The sequence below is a fragment of the Haliotis cracherodii genome, unplaced genomic scaffold, assembly GCF_022045235.1.
Source record: "Haliotis cracherodii isolate W230 unplaced genomic scaffold, xgHalCrac1.p SCAF_19, whole genome shotgun sequence".
NCBI lineage: Eukaryota > Metazoa > Mollusca > Gastropoda > Lepetellida > Haliotidae > Haliotis > Haliotis cracherodii.
In genome coordinates, this window is record NW_027266274.1 from 20,033,951 (window position 1) to 20,061,213 (window position 27,263).

Below are 27,263 nucleotides of genomic sequence, written 5' to 3' on the forward strand. Positions count from 1 at the left end.
TTCGTCGTTAACGTAAAAGTTTTCGTTGTTAACGTATCTGTTTTCATTGGTAACATATCTGTTTTCCTTGATACCGTATCTGTTTCCATTGGTAACGTGTCTGTTTTCCTTGATACCGTATCTGTTTTCATTAGTAACGTATATGTTGTCATTGGTAACGTATCTGTTTTCGTTGGTAAAGTATCTGTTTTCGTTGATAACGTATCTGTTTCAGTTGGTAATGTTATTGTTTTCATTGGTAACGTATCTGTTTTCCTTGATACCGTTTCTGTTTTCGTTGTTACGTATCTGTTTTCCATGGTAACGTATCTGTTTTCATTTGTAACGTATATGTTGTCATTGGTAACGTATCTGTTTTCGTTGGTAAAGTATATGTTTTCGTTGATAACGTATCTGTTTCAGTTGGTAATGTTCCTCTTTTCATTGGTAACGTATCTGTTTTCGTTGAAAACGAATTTGTTTTCATAAGAAACGTATCTGTTTCCTTGATACCGTTTCTGTTTTCGTTGTTAACGTATCTGTTTTCATTGGTAACATATCTGTTTTCCATGGTAACGTACCTGTTTTCACTGGTAACGTATCTGTTTTCATTGGTAACGTATCTGTTTTCATTGGTAACGTACCTGTTTTCATTGGTAACGTATCCCTTTTCACTGGTAACGTATCTGTTTTCCTTGATACCGTTTCTGTTTTCGTTGTTACGTATCTGTTTTCCATGGTAACGTATCTGTTTCAGTTGGTAATGTTATTGTTTTCATTGGTAACGTATCTGTTTTCCTTGATACCGTTTCTGTTTTCGTTGTAACGTATCTGTTTTCATTGGTAACGTATCTGTTTTCATTGGTAACGTATCTGTTTTCCTTGATACCGTTTCTGTTTTCGTTGTTAACGTATCTGTTTTCATTGGTAACATATCTGTTTTCCATTGCAACGTATCTGTTTTTACTGGTAACGTATCTGTTTTCATTGGTAACGTATCTGTTTTCATTGGCAACGTATCTGTTTTCCTTGATACCGTTTCTGTTTTCGTTGTTACGTATCTTTTTTCCATGGTAACGTATCTGTTTTCATTGGTAACATATCTGTTTTCATTGGTAACATATCTGTTTTCATTTGTAACGTATGTTCTCATTGGTAACGTATCTGTTTTCATTGGTAACATATCCGTTTTCTTTGGTAACGTATCTGTTTTCATTGGCAATGTATCTGTTTTCCTTGATACCGTTTCTGTTTTCGTTGTTAACGTATCTGTTTTCATTGGTAACGTATCTGTTTCCATGGTAACGTATCTGTTTTCACTGGTAACGTATCTGTTTTCATTGGTAACATATCTGTTTTCATTGGTAACGTATCTGTTTTCATTGGTAACATATCTGTTTTCATTGGTAACATATCTGTTTTCATTGGTAACGTATCTGTTTTCATTGATACCGTTTCTGTTTTCGTTGTTAACGTATCTGTTTTCATTGGTAACATATCTGTTTTCCATGGTAACGTATCTGTTTTCGTTGTTAACATATCTGTTTTCATTGGTAACATATCTGTTTTCATTGGTAACATATCTGTTTTCATTGGTAACGTATCTGTTTCCTTTGGTAACATATATGTTTTCGTTGTTAACGCATCTGTTTTCGTTGTTAACGTATCTGTTTTCATTGGTAACGTATCTGTTTTCGTTGTTAATGTATCTGTTTTCGCTGTTAACGTATATGTTTTCGTTGTTAACGTATCTGTTTTCGTTGTTAACGCATCTGTTGTCATTGGTAACGTATCTGTTTTTATTGGTAACGTATCTGTTTTCGTTGTTAACGCATCTGTTTTCGTTGTTAACGTTTATGTTTTCGTTGTTAACGTATCTGTTTTCGTTGTTAACATATCTGATTTCATTGGTAACGTATCTGTTTTCATTGTTAACGTATCTGTTTTTATTGGTAACGTATCTGTTTTCATTGGTAACATATCTATTTTCATTGGTAACGTATCTGTTTTCGTTGGTAACGTATCTGTTTCCTTTGGTAACGTATATGTTTTCGTTGGTGACGTATATGTTTTCTTCTGACATTTGTGTTGCCTCCCACTCTAACGTCACTGGTATAGTCTGGAAGGTAATTTAAGGTACCAACGTTTACTACAATATCTGAAAAACTATCGGACCTAGTCCAGTCAATTTTGGTATGAGATTATTAAACAGTCATACACAACTGGATATTACATTTAAAGACAGTCGGTGCATGAATAAAAAATCTGTCTATTTAGCTATCACTATATTTCATCAACAACCAGACCAGTTTTTCACGGATGGAACGAACATTCATTGAAACAGCCATCTTCGTAATGTATTAATGTATATGACAGAGTTGAACCAATCAACTCAACTCGAAAGGGTGCACGGGAATCACGCACGCACGAATACTAAAATATTTGTGTCACAGGAACTTTTGTTGTTGAGTATATATTACCTACATTCGTCATTACAACAACATAATTTAAAACTAAAAACCGGCCCTTGAAAACACCCGCCTTCCTGGTCTCGAACTTGGGACATGGGCTATAAATAGATTCACCTTCCTCGCGGCCTACACGTTTGCGCTTGCGGTTGTACACGAAGACTGTAGCGTGTCTTGACAGGAAGCATGGCAGGTGAGTGTCTTCAGCTGTCTTATCATATTTCACTCATCATAAAAAAGCTTGTATATTAAAGCCAATTTACACAATCATAATTTATACATGTAGTTTGTAGGTAACATTGCACTTGGGTGCCTAGAAATAGGTAAAAATCTGGATTAGATTATTCCTTGCAGCGATTAATGTATAAAACGAGTTGAATGTATTGAGAATCCTTGAATAGCTCTGCGTCCTAATTATCAAGTAACAAACTTCGTTTTCATGTCCGTATTTCAGATAAAATTGATAAAACGCAGGAGTAGTTATTTCCGGGGATTACAGAAAATGATGACGATGGAGCTATTTTTAGACTGGGATTTTCCACTGCGCGAACGTTATTGCGCGCATATGCTCCTTGTAATCGTTTGAACACAAACAACTGAAATCGCTGTCAAAGTTGATTAAATAATGAAAATCATTTCCACTTGATCATATAACAGTCATCAATTCCATCAAAGAATCCCTCAGGAATAATGTTTGGTTTTACATATGTCTTGCATTTAAAGATATACCCAAGGTACATTTAAATGTGTTCAACGATACTGTATAATAATGTAAGTCCCGATGTGTCTTCAATAGCATCTGAAATATATATGATACATGGGGGTGATAAAACGTGAATGATTAGGTTGACTATTCTTTTAGATATGCCCTTTTGCGCTTAGACGGAACCCAGTTGCAAAGATAGCCACGAGAGGGGCACGGGTCGCTATTCGGCTTGTCCCGGAATAACACGAGTTGGTCACGGATTGGTGCCTTCGTATCGGCTCGTTTCAATATGTATGGGGGCGACATCACAGCGACATTTACATTATGCACTCCTGAAGTTTTGGGGCAAGTTAACTTGAGTATAATGTTCCATGCAGTAATCTTGTTTGGAAAGTCGATAAGTTCTCAATTTTCTATCATTTTGATTTTTGTCGAAGGTTGTCTCTCCATGCTTCCAATGTTTTCAGTTCATATGCATTAATAACACTATCGATCACATTCTTGGATATAAAAGTTTCAACGTTGTAGGAATTACTCGACCCTTGGTATTCAAAGAACTTGTAAATTCTGTAGTTCCATATCTTAAATCTTGATATTCTCTGAATTGTCTTGTAAGATGAATATTCGTCTGTTCTATCTATCCACAATCATGTTCACCAATCTTCTCCACTGACGTAACACGGCTTTCCACAGGTTGACACACATTGGGGTCCATCCCATCTCCCCCTGTACTGCATCATTAGGAGTATATTTTCCAACTCCAAGAAACTGTCTTCGCGCTCTGTTTTGAATCTTTGCAATTGTAGAAAATTCTCGAGTTCCCCAAACCGATGCACCATACGTAATCACAGGTAGCACAATTGCATCATATAGTTTGGTATACGCATCACTGGGGAGACCACTCAGTGCTTACTCTTAGCAATGATAAGACCTCTCTTCTCTGACTGCGAAACTGTTTTTGCCGTTGTGTTAAAATCCAGGAATTCATCAATTAAAAGTCCGAGATAGTTGTGTGATCAAACTGTCCTTAGGGGGCCGTAGTAAAACAATATAATGCGTTCTGCTGCACGATGGGTTACGAAAATGTACAATACCAGTCTTTTCTCTGTTAACACACATCTTGTTATCGACACACCACTTGTGAACATGACTAAGCGTTATTTGGAGGTCCGTTTTATTCTCCGCGAGTAATACAAGGTGATGGCTGACTGGTGTCTCCTGATATCAATGGCTTCTTGTAGTATCCTATGACGTGCCTGTTGTTGCTGTTGTTGACGGACAGGACTTTGGCTGCTTCCCACTTGATGCATCCAGAATTAAGATCATGCCTTCATATCATTGATTCAACCATGAAACGTAAACAGAGAAACATATTTCCTAATACTCATGTTATGCAGCTATCTAATTAAACTAGGTAATGTTTTGTTTGTTTATTTGTTGTTTAACGCCACACTTAGCATTATTCCAGCCATATGACGGCGGTCTGTAAATAAGCGAGTCTGGACAAGACAATCCAGTGATTGACATCATGTGCTTTGATCCACGCAATTGGGATACGATGACATGCATCTGAGTCTCTGAGAAAATGGCATCACAAGTCAGTATCTCGTGTGTCCGCCATGTGCATTGATGACTGCCGTGCAACGTCGAAACATGGAATGGATGAGGCGGTTGATAAAGGCCATAGGCAACTTGAGTACACACTCTGAGGAACGCCTGGCGCAGTTCAGCTGCAGTTGTCGGCCTTGGTCGGACGTCATTTAGCCGTCTTTGAATCTCGTCCCACAGGTGCTCAATGGGAGTTACATCGGGACTGATGCCATTCTGCTGGAGGAAGTCTCTTGTTGCTCTTGCAGTGTGTGCAAGGGCGTTATCATGCTGAAACTCGTGGTTGCGGCGACGTGCCAAATGAGGTATGGCGTGTGGTCTCAAGACTTGATCAATGTACCGAGCTGCTGTGAGACCATTGCCTCTTCCGGCACCGATGTTCTGGTAGACCACAGGACCCACCCTCTGTGCAAGACTAATTCAACCCCACACCAAGATGCTAGGACCACACCACGAGTCTCTCTCAACAACACAAGCATCCGAATAACGTTCCCCACGGCGTCGCCAGACTCTCTCTCTCTCTCTGCCATCTGCTGTTGAGATGCAGTGACGGCTCTCGTCTGAGAAGGTGACTCTTCTCCACTGCTGGTGGCGCCAATGCTGGTGCTGTATTGCCCACTGAAGACGGTCCCGACGATGACGTGGTGTCGGAATGGGTCCTCGGTGTGGCCTGTGACAGTGGGGGTGTCTGCTCGTCAATCGTCGGCCCAAGGTGTCCGCACTAATGTGTCGCTAGTGTGTCCCCATGGTCTGTCGAGCAGTTTCCGCAGCAGTAACAAAGCGGTCTTGAAGATGCTGTCGCACAATCTGAGGATCCTGACGTCGGGTAGTGACCCTTGGTCTTCCACTACGTGGTCGGTCATCTGTAGTGTTGGTGGTCGTGTTCCGTTGCTGGGGCCTGTATATGGTCCTTACGTGGACTTGAAATGCATTGGCTACTTGCCGGGCGGTTTGTCTAGCTTGCAATCCAAGGGCTTGGTGTCGCTGATTTCTTGTCAATCTTGGCATGTGGTAGCAATTCAATAACGAATACATGTTATCTGATCTGGGTGGATTTTTATAGGGCAAGAAATTGGGGAAAGCATGTGCATTTCAATTTGCACGGAACTCACGAGCATCGGGTTACCATGGCCGTTGCCGTGATTCGTTTGGGCGATCGGTTTTATTGTCATCTGATTTGTTTTTTTATCATCAAATAATTCCGGACAAGGTAATGTTAAATTTTAGAAACTTTAACAAAAATTACCCGGATATTTAAATGACAACTTTTCTTGCTATGTTACTTGGTGTGAATTTTTTTTGCGGTTCCGTATATGTTTTATAAATGCAACTATCTGATATACGTGATAGAACTTCTTTATGTAATACAACTATCTGATATAACTATGTTATATAATACAACTATCTGATATAACTATGTTATGTAATATACCTAACTGATATGACTGTTATGTAATACAACTATCTGATATAACTTTGTTATTTAATACTTTTTTTGCGGTTCGGTATATGTTATATAAATGCAACTATCTGATATACCTCATAGAACTTCTTTATGTAATACAACTATCATATATAACTATGTTATATAATACAACTATCTGATAGAACTATGTTATGTAATGCAACTATCTGAAATGACTATGTTATGTAAAACAACCATTTGATAGAACTATGTTAGTTCATGCCATTATCTGACATGACTAGTTTATGTAATACAATTGTCTGTTATAACGTCTTTATGTTATACAACTATTTGATATAACTATGTCATGTAATACAACTATCCGATTAATCTTTGTTATGTAATACAACTATATGATAGGCTATGTCATACAACCATCTGATATGACTTTGTTATGTAATACAACAATATGATAGAACTAGGCTATGTAATACAACCATCTGTTATGACTTTGTTATGTAATACAACTATCTGATAGAACTAGGTAATGTAATACAACTATGTGATGTCACTAAACTACCGGGCAAAAGAAAGTTTTCACTTTAAAAATAGTTGTATAAAAAGCAAAATACTGTATTAGAGAAGTTCACCCGTTTGGAGGTGGAGGCTTCATGGTATGGGGTGGCATTTTTTTATTTTGACATTTTTTAATTTTGCAACAAGACAACGCAAGGCCTCCCACCACCCGAATTGTTCAAGACTACCCGAACAACGTTAACGTCAACGTATTGCCCTGGCCACCTTGTTCTCCAGACATGAACCCCATTGAACATCTCCGGGATCATCTCATCGTCATGATATGGCTGTAATATTGCCGATGTGACGTTACTCACGTTAACTTACTCACTCACTCCGGGATCATCTTGGTCGTCAGCTGAGACAACATGTACCGCCTCCAGCGAACCGACAGGAACTTGAACAGACTCTATTGAACTTATGGAACAGGATTCCTGTTGACGTTATCCGCCGACTGACAACGCCAATGAGGAGGCGTGTGGTGGCTTGCATGGATGCCCAGGGTGGTCACACTCGCTATTGATGACGTGTTACCTGACTACTGTGTCATTAATGGACTCTTCGTACACTTTTTCAATGAACTCTGATTTGTGTAATTTTTAATTTGGACCCCTTGACTCTTTCTTTGTGTATTGCGGAGAATGCAATATCGGCATTACAATGCATTTTCATTCTAATTCATGGAAAATTATTTCTGTTTATAAATTAATTATCATAAATCTCACATATGCATTTGTTTTTGGTGTTTGGTCAAGTGAAGTCGGTGAAAACTTTCTATTGCCCGGTAGTTATGTAATACAACTATCTGCTATGACTATGTTTTGTAATACAACTGTCTGATAGAACTATGTTATGTAAAACAACTAGCTGATAGAACTATGCTATGTAATACAACTATCCGATTTATCTTTGTTATGTAATACATCTGTCTGATAGAACTATGCTATGTAATACAACTATCCGATTTATCTTTATGTAATACAACAATCTGATATAACTATGTTATGTAATACAAATATCTGATAGAACTATGCTATGAAATCCAACGATCTGATAGAACTATGCGATATATCCTTGTTATGAAATACAACTACCTGATATAACTATGCTATGTCATCAACTATTTGATATAATTGTGTTATGTATATTACAACTATCCGATATATCTTTGTTATGTAATACAACTTTTTGATATAACTATGTTATTTCGTGCAACTATCTTACATGACTAGGTTATGAAATACAACTATCTGTTATAACTTCGTTATGTTATACAACGATCTGATATAATTTTGTTATGTAATACAACGATCTGGTAGAACTAGGTTATGTAATGCAACTTTATGATAGAACTAAGTAATGTAAAACACCATCCGATATAACCTTGTTATGTAACACAACTATTTCTTATAATCTGTTAGTTTAACATGCGGTGTTCTACATAATGACAAAGGTATATTTGTAAACAAATAACGTGTAAAGCGAGTGATTATTTTTTGCGCCACTTTTAACAATATTTCAGTAATACCACCGCCCCGATGTTAATTGTCAAGAAAGAAGATATAGGATTAGGTTGGAAGCAAGGCATTACATTTAGGGTATGACGAACATCTGTTATAACAAAATTGATTTCGAGTGCCAACGAAACTTGAAGTAAATAATGATCACAATGTAAATATATTTTTGACATTAACACTTATTATTTTCTTGGATGTATTTGTTATTCACATTCATGTATTTAACTGGTTATACGGTGATTCTAGACGAAATACGACACGGACTAGAGAACGTCCATCTCCCTGAATCCCGTGGTCCTCGCCAAGTCTCCGCCGTCACTCCCTATCAGAGCCTAGAGGAGTCTCCCGCACCCCTAGCTACGCCAGACCAGGGTCTACCAGGTGCACACCGAAGTCTTGACGAATTGAGGGATGCGGGCAACACCACTCTAAGACCAGGCGTCTTCCATTACGATCGTAACAGGCGTTCTCCGGTCTCAATGGCAACTTCGACACGTGACCCTGATAACACCATGCCCAAAACCGGTGAAATGACACTTTTGATAATTAAGTGTATTCAACTCTATTGTTTGAATGATGTTGCATTAAAGTTTGTAAAGTTGAAGACACCAAAAGAGACCAATACAATAAAGATGTTTGATCAAGGCTACAATAGGCCGCTGTAAGGTTTTCAAAAGTTTTTGTGGTATACAACAAATCTTCCGAATCAAGGGTATTATTTAGCCTACGTGGAGATGTATGATTTGAGCATGGCTGCAGTAGCGTCTTTGGGATGCCGGACACAACACCTTAACGTTGGAAGTTCTTCGGTCAGAAAGACTGCCAGCGTCTTTTATTGTGCGATAACTTCCAAATGGTTTTCAATGGTTTTCTATAAAGTAGACTGCATTTAAGGCTAATTTGTTGGATGGTATATTTTCTTTAATAACCTAACTTTTATGCAAAGGATAGAGTGACTTTCAGACTTGAAATGCTTGCAGACACAATTGCAAACATTTCGGTTAATGCTCGATCTCCGCTGGCTAACTCGTGTCAATACTTTCTCTTGTGCCGATTATCCAATCCACAGGTGACAGGACACGTTTTTAGTTTGATATGACAGGCATTTGTGCCGTATGCTTCAGCTTCAAACTTAGATTTGGAGTCAGGTATCAACATAGGATATGCGTTTTGCATTTTGTTGTGTGCCACGTGAGTGGGCGAGTAAGCATAGGCAGGGGCCATCCCTTTTCAAAGTTTGTCTGTTTATTTCTCGTTTAACGCCACACTCAGCAATATTCCAGCTGAACACCTGGGTTCGAAGGACATTATTTAATAATGTTAGCAAATGAATTTTGCTTTGGAATTAGAAGATGCCTTCACATTACCCAAATAGACAGTTTATATATGTCCTGTATGTCTCTTTCAGAGTTGCAGATCAAAACCTTCATGATGAATAGCCCGGATGACGACGACATTGTTCCTGACTTCATACAGTCCGTGTCCGATCACAGTCACGACAGCATCCATGTTCAGCCTGCGTTTGGAGAGCTGGCTCCGACACGGCGAATACGGTCTGGTATCCCGGAGTACATCCTGGACTCGATGAAAACGGTAGGACGTCACAGAGTTTGGTGTTTCATCTTAACATAAATTGTCAATGAAAGAGAATAACCAGCCTAGATTTTCGGCCGAAACAGATTCCACTTGATAAGATTTGTTGAAAATATATGAGCGGAGCACTGAAAATCGGTGATGACAACAGTGTTCGCGAAAAGGGTAAGCATGTCCTGCCCTACCGGAAGCACCCATTCATACAATTTGCATAAAAAAGTAAGTATTTATTGTCTGACGCAGCACATCAGTAATCCTGCCATGCTACGTCAGCCTGTAAACAAACCACACAATCAAGTGATCGATGGACCAGCAAATCCAGACACAAGAGTATCATTACTGATTTTGTTAAAACTAATGAAACTAATAAAAAGCCCATGATCGGCTGATGTCAATGATGCTGTACGCAACGCCGTGGATGGTGATACAGCTCACTGGATTGGTGTTCACATACCGCCGTTGTATGACAGAAGTATTGTTGGGTGCAGCGTTAGGCAACAGTCAATAAAAGTAACGAAACACATTTCCATGATCATATGAAATCTCTACTAAAGATCCATTTTACGCTTCAGACATACCCGTGAAGATCCGGGGTAGAATAGGTCTTCAGCAACCCATGTTTGTCGTAAAAGGCAACCAACTGGTCGGGTGGTCAGGCTCGCTGACTTGGTTGATGCATGTCATCGTATCCAAATTTCGTGAATCGATGCTCATGATGTCAATCACTGGATTGTCTTGTCCAGACTAGATTAATTACAGACCGCCGTCATGTAGCTGGAATATTGCTGAGTGAGGCGTTAAACAACAAACTTACTTCTTTATGGAATGTGTGTGAGCGGTGGGTTCTACCGGTTGAGCAGGGCATGTATTCCCGTTGGTCGAACACTTGGTGTCATCACTGAATATACTTTAATTAGCGTTTTCCTTGCAGACTGACTACACAATACTCCTTGTGGGACCAAGCTTCTTGCGAGGGGTTGACAGGAGAGTTCAGAACACAGACGGACCATCCATGACTGACACAGAAAATCTCGGTGTACGTTTTGGATACATACAGTTGCTAAACAAGAGCTTTCTAAATGGCGTGGACAACTCAAAGATCTTCCCAGTTCTTGTGAAAGGAGCCAACAGGAACCACCTGCCCACATGGCTGGAGACGGGGGAGTTTTATATTAACAACACGGATAAATATGGTGTCGGGTGTATGGTGAGGAAGATGATAGCTCAGTACAGGGAAGAACGTGCAACCCATAGCTGTTGATGTCAGCTCAGTATAGGGATGATGCTGTTGATGTCAGCTCAGTATAGGGATGATGCTGTTGATGTCAGCTCAGTATAGGGATGATGCTGTTGATGTCAGCTCAGTATAGGGATGATGCTGTTGGTGTCAGCTCAGTATAGGGATGATGTTGTTGCATGTGTCACAGCTGGAGACAGCACATTGTTGTCGAACTTATATTGAAACCTTTCCAAGCTTGTATTACAACCATTTCCGATCACTTTTTGATTGTTTTGTATTTTTTGTAAAAGGAGTGATTTTATTTTGTATCAAATGGCGTTGTGAAGCATTATTTACGATGACTGTTTTTAATTTGAAAATCAAGATAATGTTTGATACCATTCATGTACCATTGTAATATTTATATCTACACTTTTTAGCATCAGTGGCCTTCATACGAAGCAAAACTTGACTTGATATAACATGAACCTATGATTCATTCGACTGTAATTTCGTGTCCCCCACGTCTCATCTCTTGCCAACGTTCAGTACTACCTCAATATCTCAATATCACCTTGCAGGCAATCACGAACACAGTCATGTTGGACGGGTATTATATTTATGAAATAATGTTGGAAGGGTTATCTCCCAAAACCCCTACATCCCATTTCCCCATCAACCCAGTTCCCCTGTCTGGCATTATGAACGCACCTAAAGGAGAGATTAAGGTCTGGAGTAGAGGTAGTAGAAATGAAAGGGGTAGACCTTTAGGGGATTAGGGGACTTAAAGGAAGTTTAAAAATAAATAAATAATGTAAGTGTAATGAAAGATGCCTGTATGATGAGAAGACAATTTTTTAGAAATTACAAAAATAACAATAGGAAGAAACAATTATTACACTGAGAAACTGAGATGAGACGATTTACAGTTGAGATGGTTAGGTTTAGTATATAGATACTTGAAACTGACTAACATGACATCATCATGGCTGGTTTTCGCAATGTTGAGTTTGTTATGTCACAGAGAGGAAAGCCCCAAGTCCTATTTGATGGTTATCTGCACGCTAAGAACGTCGAGAGACTGACTTGCGTACACTGGAAGTGTGTCAAGTCCACATGTAGAGGAAGACTCACAACAGTGGGAACCGTGATGAGGAATGCTACAGAGCATAACCATGCCCCTGAGGACAGCCAGAAGGTCCGGTTTATGAGCACCCTGAGGAAGAGAGCGAGAGAAGAGTCAACCCCGATACACACCCTCTACAACGACGAACTCTCCAACTTGAAAAACGACGAGACAGGAATAATGCCATCCTTCCCCACCATGAGCAGCGCGTTGTACCGGCACAGACAGAAGACGATTCCTGTTTTGCCACAGACAATGGAACGTTCACTGCCTGCCCTGGACTGTGGAATCAAGTGCACATCATCCATGCAAGACTCGGAGCCACGACCTATCCCCTCATCTTCGCCTTACTCCCCGACCGTCAGACAGACACATACTCAAGACTCTTCAGGCTACTCAAGGATGAAGTTCAACAGAGACTAAACAGACCACTTGCTCCCGCATCCAGACAGACTTTGAGATGGCTGCTATTCGTGCTGTCCAAGTCGTGTTTCTTACGGTCGATGTGAAGGGATGTTTCTTCCATTACTGCCAGGCGATATGGAGGAAGGTCCAGGATCTTGGACTAGCTGTCGCTCATCGAGAAGATCCCGAAGTCTGCAAGTGGATAAGAAGAGCAGATGGCCTACCCCTACTCCCCCGGAACAAGATCCAGGACACGTGGGTTGACGCAATGGACAACACACCAGATGTACCAAGAGCTGTCGCCTTCAACGACTACATCGTCACTCAGTGGGTCGACCACGGAGCACGATTCCCCCTACCACTGTGGAACCATCACGGTACAACAGGTCCCAGGACGAGCAACAACCTGGAAGGCTTTCATAACCGACTCAACCGAGGTCTCCCTCACCGACATCCCAACATCTACCGATTTGTGGAGGTAGTCAAGAAGGTGGAACAGGCAGAACGAGCTAAGATTTTACAGCTCGACTTTGGAGCAGCTCCAAGAGGCAGGAAGAGAGTGTACAGAGAGGTGGAGAACCGTCTCTGCCGCCTGAAGGACGAGTTGAATAGAGAGGTGAAATCCCCAATGCAGTTTCTAGATGCGGTTGGCCATCTCCTCAGGCTGGGATATAGAGTGAATTGAACATTTCAGATGAAATTTATTATAATGTATTATGAATTTTGAAAAATGAACATTTTATTATAATGTATTATGAATTTTGAATAATGACGTAATCGTAATTAAATATTTATCTCTATTCGTGTTTCTTGGGTTGTTCCATTGTATGAAATAGGTAACAGACCAGGGATTAGCAGTGCCTTGGACCGTGAACTTTGTTGTCTTAAGCTGTACGGGAAATGGGATGTAGGGGTTTTGGGAGGTTACCGTTTGAAGCATTATTTTTCTTTTTACTTTTAAAACTTTTTTTATGATACAGCTAGAGAACCACATATGAAATATACTTAAAATATTCTTTTCGTCATTTGGGGGTGGACTATCTCCGAAGTTTTTTGAAAACCGGAAGGTCTACTGAAGCTGCCCCGGAAAGCATCTCGCAACGCTGTGTGACTACAGATGAAGCCTGGGTTCACATCTACCAACAACGTTCTGCAAGTACTTGATCCCTGCACGCTCGCCAAGTTTTTTGCAAATGTCACAAACCGTTGCTTATTTCACGGACTTGTGATGGTGAAACAATTTTCTTCTTGGACTCACATTTTTCGTGGATATGCCTCTATGCCATCATGTTTGTTTTTTGTTTAACGCCTCACTCAACAATATCCCAGCTATATGACGGCGGTCTGTAAATGATCGAGTCTGGACCAGACAGTCCAGTGATTGACATCATGAGCATCGATCCACGCAATTGGGATACGATCATCATCCAAGTCAGCGAGCCTGACCACCCGACCCATTAGTCGCCTTTTACGACAAACATGGGTTGCTGAAGACCTATTCTACCCCGGATCTTCCATTTTGAATTGGCGTGTGTATATGTTTTATTATTTCATGTTATTGTATATTTTACTGTAATATTTCGTTCTTACACACTTGGAGAGACTTCAATAAATCATTAGTCTGTCTTCGTCGATGAATAATATCTGGCCTACCAGAGCCTCCTCCGTTGCCGCTTGAGTCGCCTCTTACGGCAAGCCTGGTTACTGAAGACCTATTCTCTACACGGATCGTCAAGGGTCCCTCGTCTGTGTGGGTATAGTTACTGGAATTATGACGCCACATCATCAGCCGACTCTTCATATATACTTCGGAGCACGAATGATTTGAGGGCAATAGCCAAATATGAAACCTGCAGGTGCATCTGATTTGTGCAAAGGGTTGCACACACGAATGAATGATCGCGGTTTGATTTAAACAACAGATTCAATAAGACTGAACGTCCATTTAATTTATTTTCCATGCACTTGTGTTGAGCAAATTGTTCGCTCATCTCCCATCTGATATTCTAGTTGATTAGTAATTTAATACTAAGGTAATCGATATCTGCTTTACTCCTGGCATCGTGAAGACAAACAATACAAATAGAAATGGAACTGCATTGCACAAGAAACCTTAAAGTGACCTTGTCTGTTTGATTGGCATTTTTAAAAATTGTAAGTAACAGTTAACGCAAGCTACTTATGGATAACGTCTATATTCTGTTATGATTCAGACAAACGTTTTCATCAACTTCTAATGAACTAATTTAGTTTTGTGTCACTGTGGTCGCATGATGCTAATTATTGGTCCTCGTGAGTGTACGGCTCTTGAATTTATCGTCTACATTTTGTTTACCATTATTGATAATAAGTATGGAACCTTGGAAGGGACGTTGTCGCGTTTTCGCCTTTACAAAGACAATCAAAAGTGTCAAAATTATCAAAGAGCAAAATGGGACAACGTAATATTTTCTTACCTTGAACTAATTTGCATTGTCGTCCTATGGTTAAAATCAATGCGACAAATGGTCAAATATCACGCTGTCACAATGTCGCCTTGTCACTTTGGTGAAATTCATGAGGTGCTGACATATATATCTTATAATCAAGGCGAATCTGGTTTAAAACCCACAAGCATCGGATCCTGGCACGACTAAGGGACGCAATAATACACATGGTACGGAGAAGAAAGACTGATGATCATATCAGGGTGAATTTGAGATTCGAACCACCTTGAGCGGATCATGACACCATCAATGGACGGAACTCCCCAGTGAGACAATAGAGTGGGCGGGGGAAAAAGGACCCCGTAAAATGTCAATAGTATTCCTGATCACATCAAGTTTACGACCATAGACAATGTAAAGGCTCTTTCAACCATTTCAAGATGGTCGCTGTGATGTGTTTTGAATACTTTTTAAACCTTCGTCAAATGTTAGTTAACTCACCAGCTTCCATGCTTTACAGAATGTAGGAACTTAGCAGGTTGTACTAGGCGAGGACAGAATGCACGAACATCACGGAGAATCTGTCAGGTTTGGGAACATGGCGCATATACAGTTAAAGTTGGTGCATACAGGAACAGTTATTTCAGATGGAAGAACTGTGGAGGGAATGAAATAACACGATAATTGTGGTCGTTAGGTATTTAGTTGAGAAGTGTGGGTATTTTTCAATTTTCTAGTGTATATATGTTTTGCCCGTCAGTGTATCAAGGCTATGGCCCTGTGGCTGGCTAAACGCTTTATATTTGAGCTTGTCAGCTGCACCCTAGCTTGTACCCCCCCTTAGGTTAATCTACATCGATGAAATCAGTCATATAAAGAGATAAAACCATCCACTTAATTCTCAATTTTCTTTTAATACTTACTTTCCTGTTATCTGGTTGTTATGGGGGCAGTCGGGTAGCCTAGTGGTTAAAGTGTTCGCTCGTCACACCGAAGACCCGGGTTCGATTCCAGACATTGTACAATATGTGTGAAGCCCATTTCTGGTGTCCCCCGCCGTGATATTGCTGGGATATTGCTGAAAGCTAGCTCACTCACTCAATCGTATCGTCAGCACAACAGCGCACACTGACGGGGACCACATTTGATTAAATGAGTAAGTAAGTAAGTGAGTGAGTTGGGTTGAACCCCGTTTTGAACAATATTCCAGTTGTATCGCGGTATGTCATCTTAATGTGGGATGAAGACAAAATTGATGCAGGTCTCAAACGTTTACCACTTGTGAAACCCACGAGCAAAGGTATGGTGTTGACCAACCTAGGAACATAATTGGGGCGAATCAGGATTCGAACCCACTATCATAGGTTTCTGGCGTGCCCAAGGGATGTAACACTGCACAGCGAATTGCGGCGCCTTAGACGACTGGGCCAACCGTTCCCTCGACCACATCTGAACACACAGTAACGTCGCGATGCTATTAGCAGAGTTGGGTTTAACGCCGGTTTCAACAGTATTCAGTTATATCACGGCATGTACGCTTGATTTTAGAGGAAAGTCCGGAGTTATGCAGGTGTTGTCACTTTTTCTTACAATCCTAGAAACATCATTAGGGCGAATCTGATATATCTAAACCCGCAATCATAGGTTTCTGCCGCACGTTAGGGACGCGACTTGCGGCGCCTCAGACCACTGGGCCACCGGCGCCCCTCAAGGTTTATTGATGTTTTATCGAGAGTCATCGTTGTGAAAAAACAAAATACAAAACTCGTTCACATTTCACATAAGTTTTTTCCCCCTAGCTTTTCCCTGGAAGAGAAGTATGTTTACCATTGCTTTCGGAAAGTTGAAATAAAATCATTTGCAAATCACGTATAATATTTAATAAATCAAGACGTTCAAAAACGTGGGAGTAATAAGATATTCGTTCAACATCCATACGCCAAATATGTTCAAAGAATGCTAACCCGGTACAAACTCCAATCAATAAAAGCGCCAAAACATTCCCATTATCATAAGAAATCGCCATAGATCATTAACTGTGTTTATAAATCACTATCAATTATCAAGTCCCTGATTATTAACCATAATATTTGGAAACACAGCCATGGTAATAATAAGAAAACAAATCGCGATTTTTAACTAATATATTCTCCCGCACGCTTGGATCACATTACACATTAAAGTTTCCCTGGATTCGTGTATTTACACATGCCGCGTTTCCATGGTAACACGTTCACAACAGATGAGAACTACGCACCTTGAAGTGCTAATGGGACATGTTTTCGGTGGGATTTCGCCACCACTTGACAGCCGTTATGTGACCATTACAACATGAACATGCAAAACAAACTACTTCAATATGAACTCGAAACTAAATGTCGTCGCCATTAAGAACGGTTCCCGTCAAACTATTAAACCGTTGCATAATTTCGTATTTTATGATTCGATAACGCTGTTTTTTTCGAAAGTAGAGGTCCCTCGGCAATGAGTGTATACTCTGGTGTGAAAGGAGGTATTAAACTCCGTTTAAAGGTCATAGCATCAGATCGTCTCATGTTGAAAAGCGGTGTCATAGCTAGTAAGTTCCTCTGAATGACAGGCCTTTGATTAAAAACCTTAAAACTATTTTTTTTTCTGTGAAATTTGAATAAAAGCGACAAAACTATTTCCTTAATCACATGAAGTCCCCGCCGACTATATCACGAGCATGTGTTTATGAGTCAAATAGTGCTGATACCAGTTGTTCGCGAAAAGGTGAGCGTGTCCTGCCTCACCAGTGGCACCCGTCACAAATACATGCACGGGCAAGTAAATTGTTCACCTGAAAAAATACATGGGCACATATGGTAGAAATAAAAAAAGGTAATTGCATCGTAATAACAAGTACCATCGCGGCCAGGTATCAACTAGACCACGGAGGCGGTCCTGAAACTTGAAACCTCTTCCTTACCACAATAGGTGTCCCTGGCTTTTATTAGATTTCAAACAAACTCATCGTGCGTCCGCTATCCCAATGTTCAGTTGGTTGCCAGGGAGGTTGACGAATGAAGGGATGTAGTCCTGATTCGTGTCTGATAATAGCAGTAACAATACCAATACATGGATACCAGCATTTCTTCAAACAAGGTGTAATTTGTGTGGGAAACTATTTGGTTAAGTGACCACATTGCACTGTTATGTTACCATATTGCACTGTCATGTGATGTTACCATATTTCTCTGTCACGTCATGTTACCATATTGCACTTTCATGTGATGTTACCATATTGCACTGTCACGTCATGTAACCATATTGCACTGTCGCGTCATGTTACCATCTTGCACTATCATGTCATGTTACCATATAGCATTGTCACGTCATATTACCATATTGCATTGTTATGTCACCATATTTCACTGCCACGTCATGTTACCATATTGCACTGTCATGTCACCATATTGCACTGTCAGGTCATGTTACCATATAGTATTGTCACGTCATATTGCCATCTTGTACTGTTATTTTACGATATTGCATTGTAACGTCATGTTAACATCTTGCACTGTGATGTCATATTACCATATTGCACTGTTATGTTACCATCTTGCACTGTCATGTTACCATATTGCACTGTCATGTTACCATATTGTACTGTCATGTTACCATATTGCACTGTCATGTTACCATATTGTACTGTCACGTCATGTTACCATATTGCACTGTCAGGTCATGTTAATATATTGCATTGTCACGTCATGTTAATATATTACATTGTCACGTGATGTTACCATATTGCATTGTCACGTCATGTTACCATATTGCATTGTCACGTCATGTTAATATATTGCATTGTCACGTCATGTTACCATATTGCATTGTCATGTCATGTTACCATATTGCATTGTCACATCATGTTAATATATTGCACTGGCACTCTATGTTACCATTTTACATTGTCACGTCATGTTACCATATTGCATTGTCACGTCATGTTAATATATTACATTGTCACGTCATGTTACCATATTGCATTGTCACGTCATGTTAATATCTTGCATTGTCACGTCATGTTACCATATTGCATTGTCACGTCATGTTACCATATTGCATTGTCACGTCATGTTACCATATTGCATTGTCACGTCATGTTACCATATTGCATTGTCATGTTGTCTTAACAAATCACACTGTAATGTTACCATATTGCACTGTCATGCTACCATATTTCACTTTCAAATCATGTTGCTATATTGCACTGTCACTTTATGTTAACATATTGCACTGACATGTCATGTTACCATTTTGCACTTTCACGCCCTGTCACCATATTGCACTGTCATATCATGATATTGCACTGTCACGTCATATTACCATATTGGACTGTCACAATATGTTACCATTTTGCATTGTCATGCTGTGTTACCATATTGCACTGTCATGTTACCATATTTCACGCCATATTCTCACGTCATGTTACTATAGTGCACTGTCACGTCATGTTACTATATGGCACTGTCACACAATGTTATCATATGACACTGTCGTGTTACCATATTGCACTGTCATTTAATGTTACCATGATATGCTTCTACAATGCACTGTAACTGTTCCATGTTACCCAAATGGGTCATGGTGATTCGTTGCCATGTTATGAGGCAATGTTGTATCACTCTGTCATGTTGTCAAGGTGAGTGACTGTCATTTTGTGATTTTTTTTGCAATTGCAGTGTCCGTGTTCGACTTTGATGCATGTGATGAATGTGGTACTCGGGATAGCGGGAGTACCGCCAGAGATACCTGCGGGTAGGTGCTAACCCTTTTCCGTTCATCTTCTTTGACATGCACATTCCATGCACTGAACTATGGTGACACAGGGGCGTCAGTACACCTTCTTCAAACCTTACAGGACAAAATAACACACCACATTGTGTAGGGACATGTTTTAATTCAATAATGTTTCAACCTGTAAGCCGACCTTGAACTAAATCCGACTTTGAGTCGATAATTTTTAACAATAAGTTTAATACAATAATAATGCAAGACAGTGTCTCAATGAGAACGCACGAACGCATGATCTGTGTAAGAAGTGTTTGCTTCGTTCGTTTGTTTTTTGTTTGACGCTGAACTCTATATTGTCTAGTCCAGACTCGATTTTGACAAACCGCCGTTATATGGCTGGAATATTGGGAAGTGCGGCGTTGAACAACAAACAAGCATCAATTAGGATACGATGACATGCATCAACCAAGTCAGCGAATCTGACCACCCGATCCCGTCTCTTACGACAAGCATTGTCGCCTTTTGCGGCATGCACCCCCCGGATCTAATCCTTACTACCGGCAGTAGGCTACACAACCACGGCAGATCCTTGCTACAGGTAGTAGACTACACAATCACGGCAGATCCTTACTACCGGTAGTAGGCTACACAACCACGGCAGATCCTTGCTACAGGTAGTAGGCGTCACAATCACTGCAGATCCTTGCTACAGGTAGTAGGCTACACAATCACGTCAGATCCTTACTACAGGTAGTAGGCTACACAATCACGGCAGATCCTTACTACAGGTAGTAGGCTACACAACAACGTCAGATCCTTACTACAGGTAGTAGGCTACACAACAACGGCAGATCCTTACTACAGGTAGTAGGCTACACAACCACGGCAGATCCTTACTACCGGTAGTAGGCTACACAATCACGGCAGATCCTTGCTACAGGTAGTAGGCGTCACAATCACTGCAGATCCTTGCTACAGGTAGTAGGCTACACAATCACGGCAGATCCTTACTACAGGTAGTAGGCTACACAATCACTGCAGATCCTTACTACCGGTAGTAGGCTACACAACAACGTCAGATCCTTACTACAGGTAGTAGGCTACACAACCACGTCAGATCCTTACTACAGGTAGTAGGCTACACAATCACGGCAGATCCTTACTACCGGTAGTAGGCTACACAACCACGGCAGATCCTTGCTACAGGTAGTAGGCGTCACAATCACTGCAGATCCTTGCTACAGGTAGTAGGCTACACAATCACGGCAGATCCTTACTACCGGTAGTAGGCTACACAACCACGGCAGATCCTTGCTACAGGTAGTAGGCGTCACAATCACTGCAGATCCTTGCTACAGGTAGTAGGCTACACAATCACGGCAGATCCTTACTACAGGTAGTAGGCTACACAATCACGGCAGATCCTTACTACCGGTAGTAGGCTACACAACAACGTCAGATCCTTACTACAGGTAGTAGGCTACACAACCACTGCAGATCCTTACTACAGGTAGTAGGCTACACAATCACGGCAGATCCTTACTACCGGTAGTAGGCTACACAACCACGGCAGATCCTTGCTACAGGTAGTAGGCGTCACAATCACTGCAGATCCTTGCTACAGGTAGTAGGCTACACAATCACGGCAGATCCTTACTACCGGTAGTAGGCTACACAACCACGGCAGATCCTTGCTACAGGTAGTAGGCGTCACAATCACTGCAGATCCTTGCTACAGGTAGTAGGCTACACAACCACGGCAGATCCTTACTACCGGTAGTAGGCTACACAACCACGGCAGATCCTTACTACAGGTAGTAGGCTACACAATCACGGCAGATCCTTACTACAGGTAGTAGGCTACACAATCACGGCAGATCCTTACTACAGGTAGTAGGCTACACAATCACGGCAGATCCTTGCTACAGGTAGTAGGCTTCACAATCACGGCAGATCCTTACTACCGGTAGTAGGCTACACAACCACGGCAGATCCTTGCTACAGGTAGTAGGCGTCACAATCACTGCAGATCCTTACTACCGGTAGTAGGCTACACAATCACGGCAGATCCTTACTACCGGTAGTAGGCTACACAACCACGGCAGATCCTTACTACCGGTAGTAGGCGTCACAATCACTGCAGGTCCTTGCTACCGGTAGTAGGCTACACAATCACAGCAGATCCTTACTACCGGTAGTAGGCTACACAACCACGGCAGATCCTTACTACCGGTAGTAGGCTTCACAATCAGGGCAGATCCTTACTACCGGTAGTAGGCTACACAACCACGGCAGATCCCTACTACAGGTAGTAGGCTACACAACCACGGCAGATCCTTGCTACAGGTAGTAGGCTACACAATCACGGCAGATCCTTACTACAGGTAGTAGGCTACACAACAACGGCAGATCCTTACTACCGGTAGTAGGCTACACAATCACGACAGATCCTTACTACCGGTAGTAGGCTACACAACCACGGCAGATCCCTACTACCCGTAGTAGGCTACACAATCACGGCAGATCCTTACTACCGGTAGTAGGCTTCACAACCACGGCAGATCCGTACTACCGGTAGTAGGCTACACAATCACTGCAGATCCTTACTACCGGTAGTAGGCTACACAACCACGGCATATCCTTGCTACCGGTAGTAGGCTACACAACCACGGCAGATCCTTACTACCGGTAGTAGGCTACACAACCACGGCAGATCCTTGCTACCGGTAGTAGGCTACACAACCACGGCATATCCTTACTACCGGTAGAAGGCTACACAACCACGGCAGATCCTTACTACCGGTAGTAGGCTACACAACCACGGCATATCCTTGCTACCGGTAGTAGGCTACACAACCACTGCATATCCCTACTACAGGTAGTAGGCTACACAACCACGGCAGATCCTTGCTACAGGTAGTAGGCTACACAATCACGGCAGATCCTTACTACAGGTAGTAGGCTACACAACAACGGCAGATCCTTACTACCGGTAGTAGGCTACACAATCACGACAGATCCTTACTACCGGTAGTAGGCTACACAACCACGGCAGATCCCTACTACCCGTAGTAGGCTACACAATCACGGCAGATCCTTACTACCGGTAGTAGGCTTCACAACCACGGCAGATCCGTACTACCGGTAGTAGGCTACACAATCACTGCAGATCCTTACTACCGGTAGTAGGCTACACAACCACGGCATATCCTTGCTACCGGTAGTAGGCTACACAACCACGGCAGATCCTTACTACCGGTAGTAGGCTACACAACCACGGCATATCCTTGCTACCGGTAGTAGGCTACACAACCACGGCATATCCTTACTACCGGTAGAAGGCTACACAACCACGGCAGATCCTTACTACCGGTAGTAGGCTACACAACCACGGCATATCCTTGCTACCGGTAGTAGGCTACACAACCACTGCATATCCTTGCTACCGGTAGTAGGCTACACAACCACGGCAGATCCCTACTACCGGTAGTAGGCTACACAACCACGGCAGATCCTTACTACCGGTAGTAGGCTACACAACCACTGCATATCCTTGCTACCGGTAGTAGGCTACACAACCACGGCATATCCTTGCTACCGGTAGTAGGCTACACAACCACGGCAGATCCTTACTACCGGTAGTAGGCTACACAACCACGTCAGATCCTTGCTACCGGTAGTAGGCTACACAACCACGGCAGATCCCTACTACCGGTAGTAGGCTACACAACCACGTCAGATCCTTACTACAGGTAGTAGGCTACACAACCACGGCATACCCTTGCTACCGGTAGTAGGCTACACAACCACGGCAGATCCTTGCTACCGGTAGTAGGCTACAAAAAAACTGCAATCAACACAGCCGACTGAATGACGCACAGTAAGCTGCACAGACGTGGATACACAGATAGTAGAAAGCTGACTTTCAAGAATGGGAAGAGCATGGAGTGGACGGGGACATAACCTTGACCCGGGAAGACCCGGGATAGAATAGGTCTTTATGCTTGCTTTAAAAGGCGACTATGCTTGTCGTAAGAAGCAACTAACGGGATCGGGTGGTCAGACTCGCTGACTTGGTTAATGTATGTCATCGTAATCGCAATTATGTGGACCGATTCTAATGATGTCAATCACTGGATTGTCTGGTCCAGACTCGATTATTTACAGGCCGCCATCATATAGCTTGTATATTGCTGAGTAGGGTGTGCAACTACAAACAAAACAAAACAAAAACTCTCATTCTTGGCGTTAATATCTCAGGAATACTGTCCGACTAAAATTGTTCGAGATTTGAGTGGCTTCATTTCCAGAGATGTTGCCACTGGTGACCCAGTCGTCTAAGGCTGCGTCGAGTTGCACCCCGTTAGGCTTGGCATCAAGCTATGATAGTGGGTTCGAATCCCATAGGTTCTTATTCTTACTCTTGGTTTGTGAGCACCATACACGCTGGGATATAACCGAAACCCAAATCAGTCATTTCTTTCACGACCTTTTTCAAAACTTGGGCAGCTTTTTCTTTGTTGTGGATTGTCTGGGCTAAATGTAGAATATCAGCATGACCAAGAACCACAATGGTAAACCTGACAATTTTGTTTGGAATTTCAGATTTATTTCACGAGCAATCCGGAAGTTTATCCAGTACATGTAATTGTGGAAGTACTGACTGAGGCTTTCAATAAATGTTAGGCATATGGTGTTTTAATGTTTGTTTGGTGTTTAACGCCGCATACAATATTACAGCTGTTTGACGGCGATCTGAAAATGATTCAAGGGTTGAGGGAATTAAAACGGATACTGGGGTTGAAAGGAAATGCGCATCATCCCCATGACTAACGTTATCAATAAGCGCTGCCGAACCATGTAAATGAACTGACTGGATATTCATGCTGCTCCAGGGGTCCCTCTGAGTTCAATTCACATGGGCACAATGCGCAAACACTATCACTGATAAACCCGCCGTCATATGTCTAAATCCCTCTATGGATCAATAACTTCGGCTGCAGTAATTCACACAATATTTATAGCAGTAATTGATCAACGATATAAGCGTTGATAACATTCAGCAACGTTCAGTATTAGGGAATTTTAAACAGAAGTCGAGAGACCCGTGAAGGTCCGGTAGAGAAATGGTCTTCAGATACCCATGCTTGTAAGAGGCGACTAACTTGATCGGGTGATCAGGCTCGCTGACTTGGTTGATGCATGTCATCGTATCCCAACTGCGTAGTAGATAGATGCTATGGGCCGTCAATATGTAAGCAAGGAGACATATGTTCCTTCAACAACAGTTCCTTCAATTATCAAATTCATTCCTCAAGTTATATCTTTTGCTCAATATTTCATTTGTTCACCCTCTAAATCAGTTTGTTTTTGTCCAAACGACCCAAACGTCAAATAGTTAAATTATATAGATTGTTTGATGATGCTAAGTAATTACATAGTTTGTTGAATGCAAGAGAAAGATTGTTCTTATGCTGGGTATATAGAATACTGCCATGTGTACTAAATACTTCTTGTGATTAGGTTGGGTATATAGAATAATGCATTGTATACTAAATACTTCTTGTGGTTAAGCTGGGTATATAGAATACTGCATTGTGTACTAAATACTTCTTGTAGTTAGGCTGGGTATATAGAATACTGGCATTGTGTATTAAATACTTCTTGTGGTTAGCCTGGGTATATAGAATCTGCCACAATGTACTCAATACTTCTTGTAGTTAGCCTGGGTATATAGAATACTGGCATTGTTTACTAAATACTTCTTGTAGTTAGGCTGGGTATATAGAATATTGCATTTCGTAAAAAAAATACTTCTTGTTGTTAGCCTGGGTATATAGAATACTACATTGTGTACTAAATACTTCTTGTAGTTAGGCTGGGTATATAGAATACTGCCATGTGTACTAAATACTTCTTGAGGTTAGGCTGGGTATATAGAATCTGTCACTATGTACTAAATACTTCTTGTAGTTGGCCTGGGTATATAGAATACTGCATTGTGTACTAAATACTTCTTGTAGTTAGGCTGGGTATATATAATACTACATTTTGTACAAAATACTTCTTGTAGTTAGCCTGGGTATATGGAATACTGCATTGTGTTCTAAAAACTTCTTTTGCTTAAGCTGGGTATATAGAATACTGCATTGTGTACTAAATACTTCTTGCAGATAGGCTATGTATATAGAATACTGCATTGTGTACTTACTACGACTTGTAGTCAGACTGGTTACATGGAATCTGGCAATGTGTACTAAATACTTCTTGTAGTTAGGCTGGGTATATAGAATACTGGCATTGTGTACAAAATACTTCTTCTAGTTAGGCTGGGTAAATAGAATACTACTGCATTGTGTATTAAATAATTCTTGTGGTTAAGCTGGATATATAGAATAATGCATTGTGTACTAAATACTTATTGTGGTTAGGCTCGGTATATAGAATACATTGTGTACTAAATACTTCTTGTGGTTAGGCTGGGTATATAGAATACTGCGCTGTGTACTAAATACTTCTTGTAGTTATCCTGGGTATATAGAATACTGCATTTTGTACTAAATACTTCTTGTAGTTAGGCTCGGTATATAGAATACATTGTGTACTAAATACTTCTTGTGGTTAGGCTGGGTATATAGAGTATGCCACTATGTACTAAAAACCTTCTTATAGTCAGGCTGAGTATATTGAATATTGCATTGTGTACTAAATACTTCTTGTAGTCAGGCTGTGTATATAGAATCTGACACTGTGTACTGAATACGTCTTGTAGTTAGGCTGGGTATATAAAATATTGTCCTGTGTACTAAGTAGTTCTTGTTGTTAGGCTGAGTATAGAGAATACCGCATTGTGTACTCAATACTTCTTGTCGTTAACCTGGGTATATAGAATCTGCCACTATGTACTAAAAACCTTCTTATAGTCAGGCTGAGTATATTGAATAAGGCAGTGTGTCCTAAATACTTCTTGTACTCAGGCTGGGTATATAGAATCTGACACTGTGTACTAAATAAGTCATGTAGTTAGTCTGGCTATATAGAATACTGTATTGAGTACAAGATACTTCTTGTAGTTAGCCTGGGTATATAGAATACTGCATTGTGTACTAAATACTTCTTGTAGTTAGCCTGATAATATATAGAATACTGCATTGTGTACTAAATACTTCTTGTAGTTAGCCTAGGTATATAGAATACTTCATTTTGTACTAAATACTTCTTGTAGTTAACCTGGGTATATATAATCTACCACTATGTACTAAAAACCTTCTTATAGTCAGGCTGAGTATATTGAATACCGCATTGTGTACTCAATACTTCTTGTAGTCAGGCTGTGTATATAGAATCTGACACTGTGTACTGAATACTTCTTGTAGTCAGGCTGTGTATATAGAATCTGACACTGTGTACTAAATACTTCTTGTAGTTAGGCTGGGTATACAGAATACGGCATTGTGTACTGAATACGTCTTGTAGT

The 27,263-nt window shown here is 41.0% G+C and overlaps 2 protein-coding genes across 2 annotated transcripts; both read left to right on the top strand.

Moving 5' to 3' along the window:
- Nucleotides 1–2,563: 2,563 nt before the first annotated feature.
- Nucleotides 2,564–11,121, top strand: LOC139467189 (uncharacterized). The gene is made up of 4 exons (XM_071248909.1): nt 2,564–2,640; nt 8,506–8,784; nt 9,668–9,852; nt 10,784–11,121. Exons 1-4 carry the CDS (start codon nt 2,634–2,636, stop codon nt 11,111–11,113), a joined length of 801 nt encoding a protein of 266 aa, XP_071105010.1. The 5' UTR covers nt 2,564–2,633; the 3' UTR covers nt 11,114–11,121.
- Nucleotides 11,122–12,657: 1,536 nt separating this feature from the next.
- On the top strand, nt 12,658–13,287 carry LOC139467190 (uncharacterized). The gene has a single exon (XM_071248910.1). The coding sequence runs from the start codon at nt 12,658–12,660 to the stop codon at nt 13,285–13,287; it is 630 nt and encodes a 209-aa protein (XP_071105011.1).
- The last annotated feature ends 13,976 nt before the right edge of the window (nt 13,288–27,263 follow it).